Here is a 16,314-nt window from a genome sequence, read left to right on the forward strand (position 1 = left end):
TCCTAACATCCTCACATCTAATTTCTCCTTAATCCTAATTTTGAACGCGTGAATCATAGCCTCTGTTCCAAATACAAGAATATCATCCAGATACACAGCCACAATAAGATCTTTGGATGCATTCACATACATACATGGATCACTCGCGCATGAGTTCAGACTCATACCTCTCAAAATACAATTTATGTACTTAAACCACATTCTCCCTGCTTGCTTCAAACCGTACAAACTCTTTTTGAGCTTACACACATACTGAGTCCTGTCCTTCCCTGGAACCTTGTAGAACTCAGGTTGCTCCATATATATGTCCTCACCCAAAGGACTGTTTAGATACGCACACCCCACATCAATGTGTTCGTAACACCACTCATTCTCATGCACACAGAGCAAGCAAAATCCTTAGTGTCCTACGCTTTACTATTGGACTAAAGGTTTCTGAATAATCTACTCCAGGCCTTTGCCAGAATCCTCGAGCTACAAGCCTAGCTTTATGCCTATCAGGGTCTCTTTCCATGACTAGTACCCACTTACAATCTATTACGTTTCTGTCCAAAGGTCTTTTGGAAAAATGTATTTTTTATACTACTGTCCTACACATCCTTGTTCGCTAAATTTTCTAACTCCTTCGCAATTGCATCGGTCCACTTTTGAGCATCTGGCCCCTTCAGGGCATCATGCACATTCACAGACTCACATGAACCTTGCTTTTTACAAGCTGTCGCAACACGAGCACAACTATTGCACGTCTTTGGTTTGTGCAACCTCGCTGATCTCCTAGGTACGGTTGGTACACTCACAACCTCTTGCTGATTGTTTTCATTGGTTAGGTTATCCAGAAAGTAGTCACTGTGTCCCTTATCGTTTTCACCGTCACTTTGAGTTTCTATATCACTTGTATTACCTCCTCCTTGAAGTTCGAAGTCTTCAACGTCCCATATCCATACGGAAAATCTCCTTTTGATGTTCCTTGTATCCACTTTCATGCTCTTATAGGGGAACACATTTTCCTCGAACCTGACATGACAAGAGATTATTACTTTTTTGGTCTTCGGTAGGTAGATATTCTATATCCCTTGACCTATCTGTCATAACCTACAAATATCCCTTCATCCGCCCTGCTGTCGAATTTACCTTCACCTGTGCTTTTCACGTACCAGACCCTGCATCCGAATACCCTTAGCCTATTGATCTCCCTTTGGATGTCGCATCCCTTACCTTTCCACAATTCTAGTGGGATCTTATCTCCGATAGCGGTGGATGGGCATAGGTTCCTAATGTGGCATGCAGTGTTCACAGCTTCTCCCCACAAGTAGTCAGGAAGTCCTGATTGGATTAGTAGGCATCTAGACATCTCAACCAGTGTCCTGTTTGCCCGTTCTGAAACTCCATTTTGCTCAGGGTTCCTTGGAACAGTCTTTCTGTGCAAAATACCTCTCTCCTTCAGATAGCTCTCAAAATCAACTCCTGTATATTCTCCTCCGTTATCGGTTTGGAGGGCACAAATTCTCGACTGATGTAAGGCTTCTACTTCCATCTGGTATTCCTTGAAACACTTGAATACCTCGCTCTTTACTGATGATCCTAATATACATGTACCTGGAGAAATCATCTATGAACATTACAAAATAGTTACCTCCGCCTAACGACCTGCACTGAGCTCTGCCGCTGACATCGCTGTGTACGATTTCTAGAGGACGTTGGCACATATGGTGGGCTGTCTTCGGAAATGACACCCTTGTCATCTTTCCTTTCACGCAGATTCCGCATAGCACGTCTTGGATTCCTCCTTCACGCTCCCTATAGGAATCTTCCTCATTGCATTTCCATGCAAATGACCCAGTCTCTCGTGCCACTTGTATGCCCTCGCCTCAATGACCTCAATATCTCCGTCATCTTGGCTAGGTTCCTCCTGATCATGCTCCACGGAGAGGTCTGCCATGTGCTCCTCAGCAGGTATCGTCTCCAGATAGTATACGTCGTCTTCAACCTTCGAGTTGAATACGACGTCTCCGTCGTCGTGTGTTCCAATGGCTTCATCCCTAGTGCACACTGTGGTAACGCCCTTCTTCGCCAGTTGTCTAATCGAAATTAGATTTACGTCTAGCTCGGGCACCCACAGAGCGTTGGATAGGGATAGTGTCCAACCACCACAGGACTCAGCCATTTTTACGACGATTGTTCCCCTTCCTTTGACTTCCAAGTACCCCTTGCCGATTCTGATCTGTCCCGTCGCAGGCATGAATTCTACGAATCGATGTCTGTCCGGGGTCATGTGATTTGAGGCACCTGAGTCAAGGTAACTTATCATCTCCCTGCTCATGTGACTGATCGAAGATAAAGCCAGAGTCGATATAAGTCCCTTGGACCTTGGCCTTTCTTCCGATCCTCTATCTCTCCTGTTGTCCTCCTGTCTCCTCTTCTCCCTTTGATTCCTTTCCTCTTTGTCTCCCTTTTGGTCTTGGCATTGATACGATATGTGGCCCATCTTGCCACATTAGCACTTCTGATCATGTGCGTCCTTTGTCTTCGGCCTAGCGCCATCTTTGTGTTGCTTGGACTTCCCTTGTCTCCGGGTCGCCATTGCGCTGCCCCTCTCGGATGATCCCTCCGCCGCGTCGAGCCTTCTCTCCTCGAGTAATAGATCAGATTTTACGACCTTCGCGCTCAGATCCTTGTTAATTCTCGTTGTTCTGAGATAAGTTGAGTAGCCTGGGTCCGCCACGAGGCCGGCTAAGAGAAAACACGCCATAACGTGGTCTTCAATCTTTATGCCTACGCTGGATAATTTGTCGCATAAGTCTTGTATCTTTCCGCAGTACTCGGACACATCCATGCTAGGAGTCTTCTCCATTGTTCCTAGTTCTCGCATGCATAATACGATGTCCATCGACGTGGATCTCCCGTGGATCTCTTCTAATGTCTTCCAGCACTCCTTTGCTGTTTTCAGGGTTCTAATATCTCCAAGGTATTCGCGGCGTACATGCCGGAAAATATACGTACGTGCTTTATTGTCCATCTTTATGCATTCTGCCTTCATCCTTTCCGCTGGCGTAAATCCTGGCTGTACGGCATCCCAGCAGCTCAGGAAAACCAACGAAGCTTCCGTCATTGTTCTCCAGTATTCGTAGTTTCCTTTCTTCAAGATAGGATTTATCCCTTGTCCACATCGACCATGCTTTCCTGGTCGGACATGGTGTGCTTTCTCCTCGGATAATTTCACAAAAAACTCAAAACTCGAAAAAAATATATATCTCTCCTGCCGCAGTTTATTGCCCTGGGCCCATAACCTGTTATTTCATATAGGTTTGATATTCAAGCTGATTCACACGGATTGGTTATCACACCTTTTATTTTGTTTCTTATACAAAACGCCAAATCACACAGGATGCGTCTTAGCAATTAACGCGACTCCTAAGACAAAGGAGCGTCGTTAAGAGTCGTACCAACCTAGCTTTTAGTAACTAGCGGTCATACCAACTTAACATTTCTTAACATTATACACTTCGAGTATTATACACTTAATATTATATACTTATTAGAGACTTGTTCTTGATCCCTGAACATTCCTATCATTTAGTATTAAGGCAAATAATCCATTGTTTCCATACGGTACGATAACTCTCGAAGCGAGAAAGTCAGTCACTTTAACCGAAACAAACAATTGTTTATAACTTAAACTATTAATTTTTTAGTCCATATTTCTTGGAACTTTTTTTCATCATTTGGCGAGTACTATCTATTCTAGCAATTATGAGACTTTTTTTTCTTTCACCCTGTATTCACAAAAAAGGAAAATGCTGATATGTAAAATAACCAAGAAAACAAAAAAGGGAGAAAAATCAAGTACAAAAACGGCACAATAGACATAATGAAAACATGGAAGTCTCATTCACACTGGACATACTTTTGATGCGTCTAAACATTTTGTCAGCAGTGCAAAAATATCTTTAAGTATAATATGGAAACCACTAGTGGCGGTTAAAAATAATAATAGGGAAACCCAGAGTAGAATAAGTTACTTGAATCAGTAACTATAGCGATGTTGACCTACAAATTAGGAAAAGGGAGTCGAAGAAACACAAAACAGCTTTCTGGAAAAATTGCTAAGTGTTCTATGATACACTCTAGACTACATGCTACAAAGGAAAGTAGGAAAAACTAGATTAGAAAGGAAAATTGTGAAGCGAGTAATAACTACTGCTAAAATCTTTTCGGTGAAAGGGAAGCACTTCTCAAAATCTTGCTATCAATTGCTGGCCAATTTGGTGGAAGAATTGAACCAAAAAAGAAGCTGGAGCTCGAGCCTGAAAGAGTTATTCGCAGAATATGACAGAATATGTAGATATCTAATTTACAACAGAATCAAATTATGGACAAAATTAAAAAATACTCACTTAAAGCGTCACCGATCTATATTTCGTGTAAAATAGGCCAGTTAAATATTTTCTTAATCTGTAATAATACATATAATCTTTTTTGCTGTATGTTACAGCTAACACTGTTGTACATATTCACGCGTGATAGTATAACCTTGAAGTGATTCTAAAATTTTAAAATTAGTATAGAATTTATTTTCAGTGAGATTCCAGGTCGCCTTATACTACTCTTCAATTATAGCAATCGTACCAAGAGTGGATGGATGCCGCTTATAGCGGATACGAGGAGAGGTTTTTAATGAATCGGCAAATGACAACTTGCCAGCTCTACACATATAACTGACGGGTACGGGCAGGGGGCTGATAGGTACGGGATGTGCATTTTTCCTTCCTTATAGAAAGGAGAGGTTAGGTCAATATAAATTGATAAGCAGTTTTTGATGAACTTTAATGATTTGTTTCATGGTCATAATTTGTTTAATAGTCTTACGTTCCTCATGTTTGTCACCGATACTACTATTTTCACGAAATATTTTAATAATATTTGTGTATATAGAATGCAATGGACAATTACCTATTGGAAATATTTCTTTGTAGCTCTATACAGTTTCTCTTAGACATTGTTGAGTTTTATCATAAATGAAAATGATTTCAATTTTTGCCTCCTTCGAGTTTGTGGATGTACTGAAAGTAAATCCTTGAATAGCTGCAGAGCAATAATAAATGTGTTTATTTTCAATCTTAAATTGACTTTTGTCGTGGTTGAAACCTAGAATCTCGTTGAATGTAATGTAATGTTCGACACTAATCTTAAAATTTGTGACTTCAAGGACATTTTAAGCTGATACCATCATACATCGATGAATGTAAAGTAATGTTGACTATAACATACAATAGAAGAAATTATGTGTATATCCTCAAAAAACATAGATGACTTTGAAGAAAACTATTAAAAAATTATATTTGCTAAGAAAAGTTTTTTCTGTTTGATTCGCCTCTTAAAGTCAATTAAATTGCGCAAGTTTATTAAAGTTACGTAAAATACGTAAATATATATCACGTATTATAACAAGTAGCGAAAGAGTTTAGGTGACCTATTTCACATGAAATATCCTGTGTAGCAGAATAGCGGACTTGACGTAAGGAGAGAAAATTGGATACTTAAGTTTGAACAATCAATAACGTACAGAAAAATCCTTGTGCAATTAAGACTCATAGGCAAATTGCGTTGAATAACAAAATAATCCAAGAGGGCTTGGTTTCTACGAATTGATTGTAATTTATAATTACGAATTACTGCTAAACTACCTGCTGTATAAAAAATACATTCAAAGAGGAATTGAATGTTTTTGAGGGAACATAATGTGTTAGTAATTAGTTTTTCTGTAGACGAACGCGTAGAGATCATATAAAGGTGACATATATTCTCTTAAGTGGAATTTTTTGCATGAATCTACTCGACAACATTTGATTGCTGTTTGAACATTTTTTCGATACAGCAGATAGCTTATCGGTAGTTCGCATTTATAAATTAAAACCGGATAAAATTGCAAGTAAAAAATGTTTTAATTTACTGGCTGCAATACGAAAGATTCGGATTGAAGCCTATCTCAAACAAAAATATCATCAACTTTGTAGCAACGGAGAACAAGGAGGCAGTAAAAGATATTTTGGGGTGCGTTGGAGTCTGTATGAAATCTCTCTCTCTCTCTCTCTCTCTCTCTCTCTCTCATCCTCTCATTGAACTATTGGAATCCTAAATGCGATTACTAATAGCATATCATAAGATACTACCGTTTTGTTTTCTTTGGTTTAAATATGGAGTTCAAAATCATATATGTACAGGCTATTCAAAAATTATTTATTATCGCTTTGGAAGGTGATTCTATATCTTCAGATCGGTGGAGATCTGTTTAAAAAATGGACCACAAAATTGACCTTAAATATGATTGATTGAATTGATATATATGATTGATTTGAGAAGATTTCTCAAAATTTTTCTATGACATCATACAGTATTCATCACGGGAAACAAAAGTCTCAAAAGAACCATGGGTCACAAATGACTGGTTTTCTTAGAAAAAAATGTTGAAAATTTCGTTAATTCTGAAATTGATCTTATTCATATTTTGAAATCAGAAGTAGCACAAAATAAGGTCAATGCTAATATCTACTTACTTGTGAACGTATAACATCTATCACTTCAACTTTCAAATTGCCTTTATTTATATGGAAAAGATGCAGATTCAGATGTGAAATAAATCAGACATATCAAGCGGCCCTAACTAAATCTCTGCGTCATAATGTGAGGATCACTATACGTCTAAATTTGGCATTCTGATGACTGAGAATGTTGCTGTGGAAGATCTACTCTCATCCGTGAACAGGATATCTTTAAGACATCATGGGTTGCGTTCGAATCATTTTAATAGTATAATATCTTTTAAATTAATCGCATTCAGCGATAAAATTTTCGTTGAGCGATGTAGTTCACGTTGAGATAAATGTCATGTTGGTATGATCACTAGTTTCTATATCCAGAGTTCGTACAACTGCTTGCGGTTCTCTTCTGTTTTCCCCCGTCCGCCACGTTTTTTTATCTGAGTATCCGGTGTGATGTAATGATTGTACAAGATGGTGAAATACAGAGCATACAAAACTAATCTGTGTAAATCAATTAAATATCAAAACCCAAACGTATGTAATAACAGTTCATTCTATGAAGTTCTTGCACACGGTGAACCTTGTAAGGATGTTCATCTTTTTCACATATTATTCTTCTCACTGCGTCGTGTAAAGTATAATACTTATTCGACGAGCTATTCTTTGCATATATATCAATACACACGTAAAAATTTCCTTTCTTACGCCAATGAACACGAGATCCGTCGAATGAAGAATTGCTGTAACAACTGTTAACCATTGAACTCTTTGGGAATCACAATGATCTGGAACTTCTCGATGCTACAGTCTTTTATTAATTCTTGACGATTGTCGATATTATACTACGTAATAAAGAATAGCTCCCACCGGCTTCATCAATGGCACGTTTTCTAACCTTTATTGTTTATCATCATACCCATTATATTATATGATACTATATTATTATTATATTATTTATTTTGTTTATTTATTTACTTTTAGTATATATCAATTTTAGTTTATTTATTTTGGCGCTTATATTGTCTTTTATCTGTAATATATTACCACAATATAATAAATAAGATCAATTTAAGAATTAACGGAACTTTAAACACTTTTTGGTATAGCTCCTCGTGATAGTACTATATGATGTAATTAAAAAAAATTTTGACGTTGAAAATCATATTAAAGGGTAATTTTGCGATCTACTTATTTAACAAATCTCTATTAATTCGGGGGTGTAGAATCACCGCCCAAAGTCATGACAAATAATCTTGTGGCATGACAAAGATTTTATTAGGCAACTACAATAGTCTAACTACAATAAGTAAACTATTACCATATGTATATATATATTATTACTAATAATACTATATTAAGGACAATATAATTTTATAGCGATAACATATATAATTTTTTTTCAGGGATTTTGGTGACCGATAAAACAATAGACAAGTTACAGTACGGCATTAATATGGGAATATTGCAATATTCTAATGAATACAATTAAAAGGTATAGAAGTATATATTACAATCATCCTCGTGTCCGCAGTAATGAATTTGGAACAGCAACAAAATTCTTGATTTTACAGAGATATAAACGAAAAATAACAAAAACAAATATATATGAAAGCGGGCGTAAGAATGTTATTGTCATCTGGTATAAAACAAATTTAATTGCAATAGAAAATACTTGTTTATTGAATTTCTGTCAGTTTAACTGCTAAATTGCAAATCATTTTTAAATAAATTTTAAATAATTTGATTGTTGTTCAAATGCAGTATTCGAGAGTATCTAAAATTAATTTATTTAGTGTTTTAATACGATATAATATTAGTTGTCATAATTTTGTGAAACTATTTAAAATTACATTAATAAATCTTTGAAAATTATCATTCAATGTCAGATTTTAAGAATATAATTGATTACTTCGAAAGTAATGGAGATATATATTTTGACGAAATTTTAAGGACTTCGAGTTGATGAAAAACTTCATTCCGCTAACATTAACTGAAAATTAGAAAAAATTCATTAATTATGAAAAACTGTTACATTGAATTAAGTATGATGATAAATAATGAATACAATAACATACAATTTTTCATATTTTATGAAAAAATAATAGTTCTCTAATAGTTGAAAACGTTGAGGGATACGAAAATGTCTGAAAGTAAAGCAAAACCGGCATCACCAATACCGCCAGCTACTACTATACAATGCTGTAATAGTTTAACAGATACACAATGTCCAGCACTTCAAGTGACGTCACGAATGTTACGATCGCCGAGTCATGAAAGTGTTACAACTGACCTCTCTCTATTTAGCGTCTCTTCAATAGCAAGCGAACTACGAGGGGTTAACAGACTCGTTACTTTTAAATCTTATACCGATATACATCTTTCTGGTCGTGGCCCATCACCGAAACCTGACTCTCGTCAGGTTCAAAGCAACAGGTTTGTGTTATTTATTTATACGGACAATCTATCGAAACTATCGACTTGGTCGTTAACAAAAATTTTATTGGTAGATGGCGATTCTATTGAGATATTAGATGTCAAGATTTTTGCTAATTTTTATCTTTACCAATCATCATATTAATTAAAATTGAGGTTTTCGGACATAAATCGTGTTCTTTTGGAATAAAATATTTACCTAGTTGATCAATTAAAAAGTTTTTGTACGAGATACGGCGTTGCTTATGAAATATATATTCTGCTAGCCAGCTTTATGCGCTGCAAGCTCATTAGCCACAATTAACCACAGATTGTATGATCCACTTATAAATCATTTTTCGGGAGTTGTGGCGTATTATATCAGAAAATGTCCACATCTTGTTCAAATTTTTATTCTAATGAAGCATCTGTTATTAAATCCTATGTTTTATTTTCAAGCATATAGATCTAATTAATTAATTTGTAAATGTTATAATGAATGCAGTGCTCTACAAATATTTTTTTTTAACCACTGCGCGTTAATTATAACAAATGATACGTATCCATTATTTCAAATAAACTTAGTTGCGCAAACCTTGTATATACTAAAAGTATTTTACATTACATTAGATTTAATAATTAGTATGTACATTAATGTTTCAGTAATGTAGAGAGTTTCTTTATTGATATAACAGAACTATAATAAGTTTAAGTTAAACTTTACAATCATTTGTTTATTTCAATTATTCATTCCATTTCATTCTTTCCATTCATGCATTGATCCGTATTATTGTCGCCTTCACGAATGTTCCAGTAGCGGGGTTTTTGGATGGTTGTCTAATGAGTGTAACTTTTAGCCTAGGATAGGCATTCAGTGATTTTAGATGGTAGTGTATCGTGCAATTTCTATCGTTAGGGTTTGGTGAAGGTTTCATACTGATCCAGTGTCTTTCGTTGATACTTTTAAGGGTTTATACGATTGATAAGTCGCATAAAGTATTCGCTATGTTGTTATTACCTATATAACATGGTACAGTATCGTAAGTATCATCCTCAGTAGTTTGGATTATACTGTTTTAATTTTCTTCAGATTGGTTTTGATAGTTGTACTCTATAGAATTGAAGGATATGTCCATAATAGCCCAACTATTATTATATACACAATGTGTCGATAAAGCTATTGCATAAAATAAATTGTTAGTTTGTGATTCATTTTAACATCGCATCGTTTAGAGAAGTATTGGAATATGAATAGTCACAGGTTTAAAAAACATGTATAGCGTGTTTCACGTAACTGGACAAATGTATCTTCCAAATGGTTAGAAATGGGTAAACATGCTTCGAGTCAATATTAAATAATATCTAATGGTGTATAATGCGGAAACAATATATTACACTTTTATGCATTGATATACTTGAAAAATGCAATTGCATTTTCTTTTAAACAGAATTCTATAGCTCTGATCGGCATAGTCGATGCAGTTTTATAGTTTTTACAAAAACGTACTAAGGTACTTAATACCCTAGACATATTAATTCAAAACTTACTGTAGTTAAGAGTTTGCTAAATTATTTCGATACATCTACAAATGTGATATTTACGCCATAAAAAATGTTCGAACGATCCTGCATTGGAGTTTATGCATCTTTATGTCTACCTTTCTTTACTTTACCTGACGCTTCTATTATGTCTTTCTCTACAATTTTTGATAATTGCAGCAAAATACGTTGTTAGATGACTTGTACATGATGATGACTTGTTAACATTAATCTCCTTAGTTCTTTGGGAGAATTTGAAGTATATATAAAAAATATTTATTTATATGTATTTGAATTTTCATTGTCTATTTTAATATAAAAGAATCCGTTAGTTACGTAGCTACGTAACATGTTTATTTGATATTTTGGTAGTTCTCCTTTTGAGAGTAATAACCTCGGTCTGATAAAGTGGATGTTTATACTGGTTTCTCTGGTAAGCAGTAGAACAATTCTTGCATATTTTCACACTAATACAAAGTCTTAGAATCTCATGATTGCATTGAACAATATTGTAATGTGCTTAATTGATTTTAATATTATGTCTTTTAGGATTTTTTCAAATAATTAGACCTTGAAACCTTTTTAAGGTTAAGATTTCTTATTAACACTTTGATTTCTTTCTAACTTGTTTTGAATTTCTTTGGAGGTTTCAGTTTTTGTTTTGTATGTTTTACTTTATTGTTCGTATTGTAAGTATTCTTGGCTAGTTCTGTTTCGCGTTATGCGTTCTCTATGGAGCATTAGTCTCCTTCAGTTTTTTAATGTTTTTTTACTGTTTCCCACAGATTGTAATTTGTACCGTTGGTGGTTTCTAGGCTTACTATGTATGTTTCGATTATGTTATTGCTATATTCCTTGAGTAACTTTTTCACTTATCTGTCGTATATCGTTCTAAATGTCGGTATTTCTTCCATTTTTTATTTATTCTGCATTTCATTGATGATATAGAAAGTACTGTCACTGTTTGAACTATCTTCTGCCTCCTCAATATCTTCTATTGCTTTAAATCTGCTGTTGCAATTTATCGGACTATCTAATAGTCGGAGACAAGATGTATAGCACGTTTTATGTGTAAATATAAGTGAACGAATAACGGTAATAAGCGAACGCAAGTGCGAAATCGAATTATAATACTCGAATACCGGGATATAACTAAGTCAAAATGTTAAAAACGAGGACATCCATCTGCTTCACTAATATTTACTGTCGTAATATTACAGAGAGATGTTTGTTGTCAATAATATGGACCACGAGATACTGTACGAAACCATATTATTGTCTAGTATGAACAAAAAATTATCCTCCAGGTTCAGCACATGCAATACATCAAGAGACCTTTCAGAAAAATGTACATTATGCCCTCATTTCGCAAATTACAAAGGGTACACGAATACAGAAATCTACAAACCACGAGGTAAATTAGATAGAGACACAAAAATTATCAGAAGTAAGAAATAAGAGAAAAATTATGTTTAGACCAGAAAAGTTAACACAGAAAAAGTAGATAATAATAACTATATTAATAATAACTCAATCCTGAACCAATTTTTACACAAATTGAAAACACTGTTTAACCAGTTCATGAATCAAAGCAATATAATCATAAATGCGCTAACGATCGTTACCGAAAAATAATAACAATGGGTTGCGACTTAGAAATGATCATATGAAACGCAAACGATTTAAGACAGCGAAAGAAAATGAATGTGCTCCTATTTCTAAAAACATATTTTACAAATAAAAGCTACTCCAATATCTTTAACTACAAAATATATACCATGCTACATTCAGACGGAACCACTCATTTTAAGGTACTGCTACGATTATTAATCCCTTGAGCGTCATATTTTATCACTGAAAGTGTTTTCTATACTAGCATGAATTTCCCGCTACTAGCGTATATGTCCATCGTAACCAATATACTATCTTGAGAATTGAATTTATCATTGAACAAAAGAAGATAAATTTGAACAAGTAGGTCAGTAAGATGAGATATTTCAAAGTATCATACAGCAAAGTCTCATAAGTTAACATATCTGATATAAACAATGACATACACAATAATTTTCATCATCTGATTATATCCGTCATTTCCACTGTGAATTGACTTTGATACTGATATATATATGCTACATAATCGCTTGAGGGATTAATGGGAAGATGTCATACCGTGAAATAAATAATATGAACAATGTTTCCTTCGAATTACGAACATCAAAATAAAGAACTCAAGAGTTTCACTGGTCATAGTTGCGGTATATTATCTTCTACGATATCGAAAATATTTAAATATGTTAAATGAGAGGTTTATAGCAGGAGAAAACTGCAATGCAAAATATCCGCAATGGAGTTCAAGACTCATCAACTACAAAGGTGATACACTCCATAAAACAATGTTATCAAGAGGATACAACTAGATAAATCTACTTTGTTGGCCAACTGGATTCATTAGAAACTTTTTTTGATTTTTATATTACAAAGGGTGCCTCCCTAAATTATATTAACTTTTATTCCAGCTTTGATCTCTTATTAGATTAGTCTTCGAATATTAATATATAACAATGTTATATTAACATTGAACTCTATCAATTGTAGGAAATAACACACGCTTATTTTTGCACGCCACAAAAACTAACTAGTGACTATTCCATCCGTAAGAGGGGAAAATAATTCATAGGCTAAAGAAGATCAGAATGAAGCTAAAATTTTCACGATACGCTTATCTAAAGTCTTTTAATTCGATGACGATTTGACATCTGGTAACGAGTGCAATGCCATTATGGATTGCCCAAACATCTCATTGTAACTTAGTATCAGGTCTGTAAGTATGAAACCGGAATTTGCCTATAGATGGCCCTAGCTGATAATGTAGTTATCACTAAACTGCGCCATTGATGCCAAAAGTCTTTGTTGACATCTCACAAACATTTTCGACTCAGAACAATACAAGTTTCATACAACAGCATAGTTTGTAATAGCGTTGAACATGTCGAATTTTGTGCCTGGAAACTACGATTTGCGGACAGCATTGATTTTCTGTTACCATTTGAAGAAAACTGCTGCAGAATCGCATCGAATACTTGTCGAAGCTTATGGTGAGCATGTTCTTGGTAAATCACAGTGCTTTGAGTGGTTTAAAAAATTCAGAAGTGGCAATTTTGACGTGAGGAACGAAGAATGTGGAAGTCCACCGAAAAAATTTCAAGACAGCGAATTGCAAGCATTGTTGGATGAGGGTGACGCTCAAACGCAACAACAACTCGCTGATCAATTAAACGTGACACGAGAAGCCGTCTCCATACGTTTGAAAGCCATGGGAAAGATCCAGAAGGTGGGAAAATGGGTTCCACATGAACTGAATGAAAGACAGCAGGAAAATCGAAAAACTACTTGCGAAATACTGCTCGCCAGATACAAAAGAAAGTCATTTCTCCACCGAATTGTGACTGGCGATGAAAAGTGGATATATTTTGAGAATCCTAAGCGTAAAAGATCATGTGTAGCTCCAGGCGAACCACCGACATCGACTACAAGACCAAATCGTTAATACTGAGCGCTACCGATAACAAATGATCGATTTGAATCAAGCTTTGCGTGAAAAACGACCAGAATATAAAAAAAGGCAACACAAATGCTTCATGATAATGCACCATTACATACAGCAAAACCGGTCAAGGAAACGATTGAAGCATTCAGTTAGGAAATACTTTCGCACGCAGCTTACTCACCAGACTTAGCTCCGTCCGATTGCTATTTATTTGCATCGATGGGACACGCATTTTTTGACCAGCACTTCACTTCTTACGAAAATGTACGAAAATGGCTCGATGACTGGTTTGCCTCAAAAGAGCGACAGTTTTTTTAACGTGGTATCCACCAATTGCCAGACAGGTGGGAAAAATGTATAGCTAGCGATGGGCAATACTTCGAATAAAATATTTTTAATCATTTTCATACAATAAACGTGTATTTTCTGTACAAAAATTCCTGTTTCGTATTTACATACCTTAAATCTGCTCAACATTTCAGTTTCAAAAGAGTAATAAAAGAGATGGAATTACTGAATGAAGGAAAAAGCACCTGGATATAATTTAATAACTGACAAAATTTTAACAGAATTACCAAAAACAGTACATAATCACAATAGGCAAATAAATAATCGAATAATCAGAAACCAATAATTTCCAATACGATGGAAATTTGCTGAAATCATCCTTACTCCAAACTTAGATAAATATCTAGCTACTTTCCGATAAATCGATTTCTTTCTCAATTATTTATAGCCACCCTATCAAAATTATCTGAGAAGTTATTTTTAAAATAAGTAAAACAGATAATAAAAGGAAATTGTTTGATACTGCGATATCGATTTGGATTCCGGGAACACTACTGGAAAGCAAGAGAGTCAAGCAATCGATAGAGTATCGCATACAAGCTAATTATACAAACTCAAACAAGAACTGCCACACAATTATTATATTCTACAGAAGTTTTACTTAAACGAAAAATATTTTCACGTTAAACAAAATAGCAGTTTTCTCAAGATAAGTCCCATATTAGCCAGTGTTTCTCAAGAAAGCGTTCGAGTCTCCATGTTATATCAGATACACCTGGCTTTCTTCTTATATGGTGAACGCGCACTATGCAAACAAAATCGTATAGCGAATGCTGTGTAAAAATTAATTTGTAAGAAAGTATAAAACCTGTACCAAACTAATTAACACATACTATACAAAAAGCAATTTAAAATATAAAAATACATTCACAAAAAATATTTTATTTCATGAAAATATAAATTATATTTAAGAAAAGTAAGATTTGAAATATTCGTACGTGAGCTTTTTTATAACTGTGTAAAAGTAAGTAAAAAACATCGAGTAAATGTAAATGAAATGTGTTAAAAAATTGTGTAACTATGAATAAAACGTGTTAAAAAGAACCATGTGACTGTGAATCGTGTAATACAATGCTATATAAAAAGTGACACAGATATATTTATAGACCTCTCTTGACCCTGCAGCGAAAATGTTTTTACAGTTACATATCTAAACGGCGCTATGATATTGCCATTGCACGAAAATCTCTCTGAACCATCAAAACTTCTATAGAATTCTTTGGAAAAGATAGCTGTGTGAACCAAGAAGTAGCCAAGAAATTAAAATGCGTGCAAAAAGAATCAGTCCACCTTCTATTTTAAAATATATTATGTGACCACAAATCAAGTTGAACAATAAATATCTACATACAATATTTATAAAAGACACAATTAAATATCTTGGAATGTATGGAAAATGTATGGAAAAAGAACTTATGGAGAGAAATAATATATAAATAGTGAAAAAATAATTATATTTAAAAGTTAGAAGTCTGTATTAGGCCTTGGGATACAAATCTTCCCTCATATTACAAAAAAAGTTCTGTTATACAAAGCTACTTTCTTATATGGATGCATGGTATACAACTCTGACCAAGGAAGCAACTTGAATACTATCCAAAGATTTCAAGATGAAGCTTTGAGAATAGTAACAACCGCTCTGAGGTATGTCAGTGGAAGTACTTTTCACAAAGACCTTAAGATAAATTACATCATAAAGCAAGTACATAAATTTGCGATAAAGAAAAGATCGCTCTCGAAAAGAATTTACGCAGCGTGTGTGTGAAATTTGTATAAACATTGTTTATACGTGCCTTCGTTTATTAATTATTTCTGGTGGCAACATATTAGAGAAAATACTAATTCTGTCTACTTGAAAATTCCATGCGGTGCTTTTGTTATATATTTTAATGAGTGAGCAGGTTTAATGTTTAATCTACGATTTTTCTT

At 34.5% G+C, this 16,314-nt stretch overlaps 1 protein-coding gene across 4 annotated transcripts in view; it reads left to right on the plus strand.

Moving 5' to 3' along the window:
- Window positions 1–16,314, plus strand: part of LOC126919428 (uncharacterized) — an 85,197-nt gene that overhangs the window by 19,546 nt on the left and 49,337 nt on the right. For 2 of the 4 annotated variants that reach the window (XM_050728731.1, XM_050728730.1), the window contains 2 exons: window positions 7,943–8,031; window positions 8,748–8,972. In XM_050728731.1, coding sequence (XP_050584688.1) covers window positions 8,015–8,031; window positions 8,748–8,972 — 242 coding nt within the window. In that variant the 5' untranslated portion in view covers window positions 7,943–8,014. Of the gene's footprint in view, window positions 1–7,942; window positions 8,973–16,314 lie in introns of all 4 variants that reach the window. The other 2 variants (XM_050728729.1, XM_050728728.1) reach the window with 2 other exon arrangements.

The sequence above is a fragment of the Bombus affinis genome, chromosome 8 (assembly GCF_024516045.1).
Source record: "Bombus affinis isolate iyBomAffi1 chromosome 8, iyBomAffi1.2, whole genome shotgun sequence".
Taxonomy (NCBI): Eukaryota; Metazoa; Arthropoda; class Insecta; order Hymenoptera; family Apidae; genus Bombus; species Bombus affinis.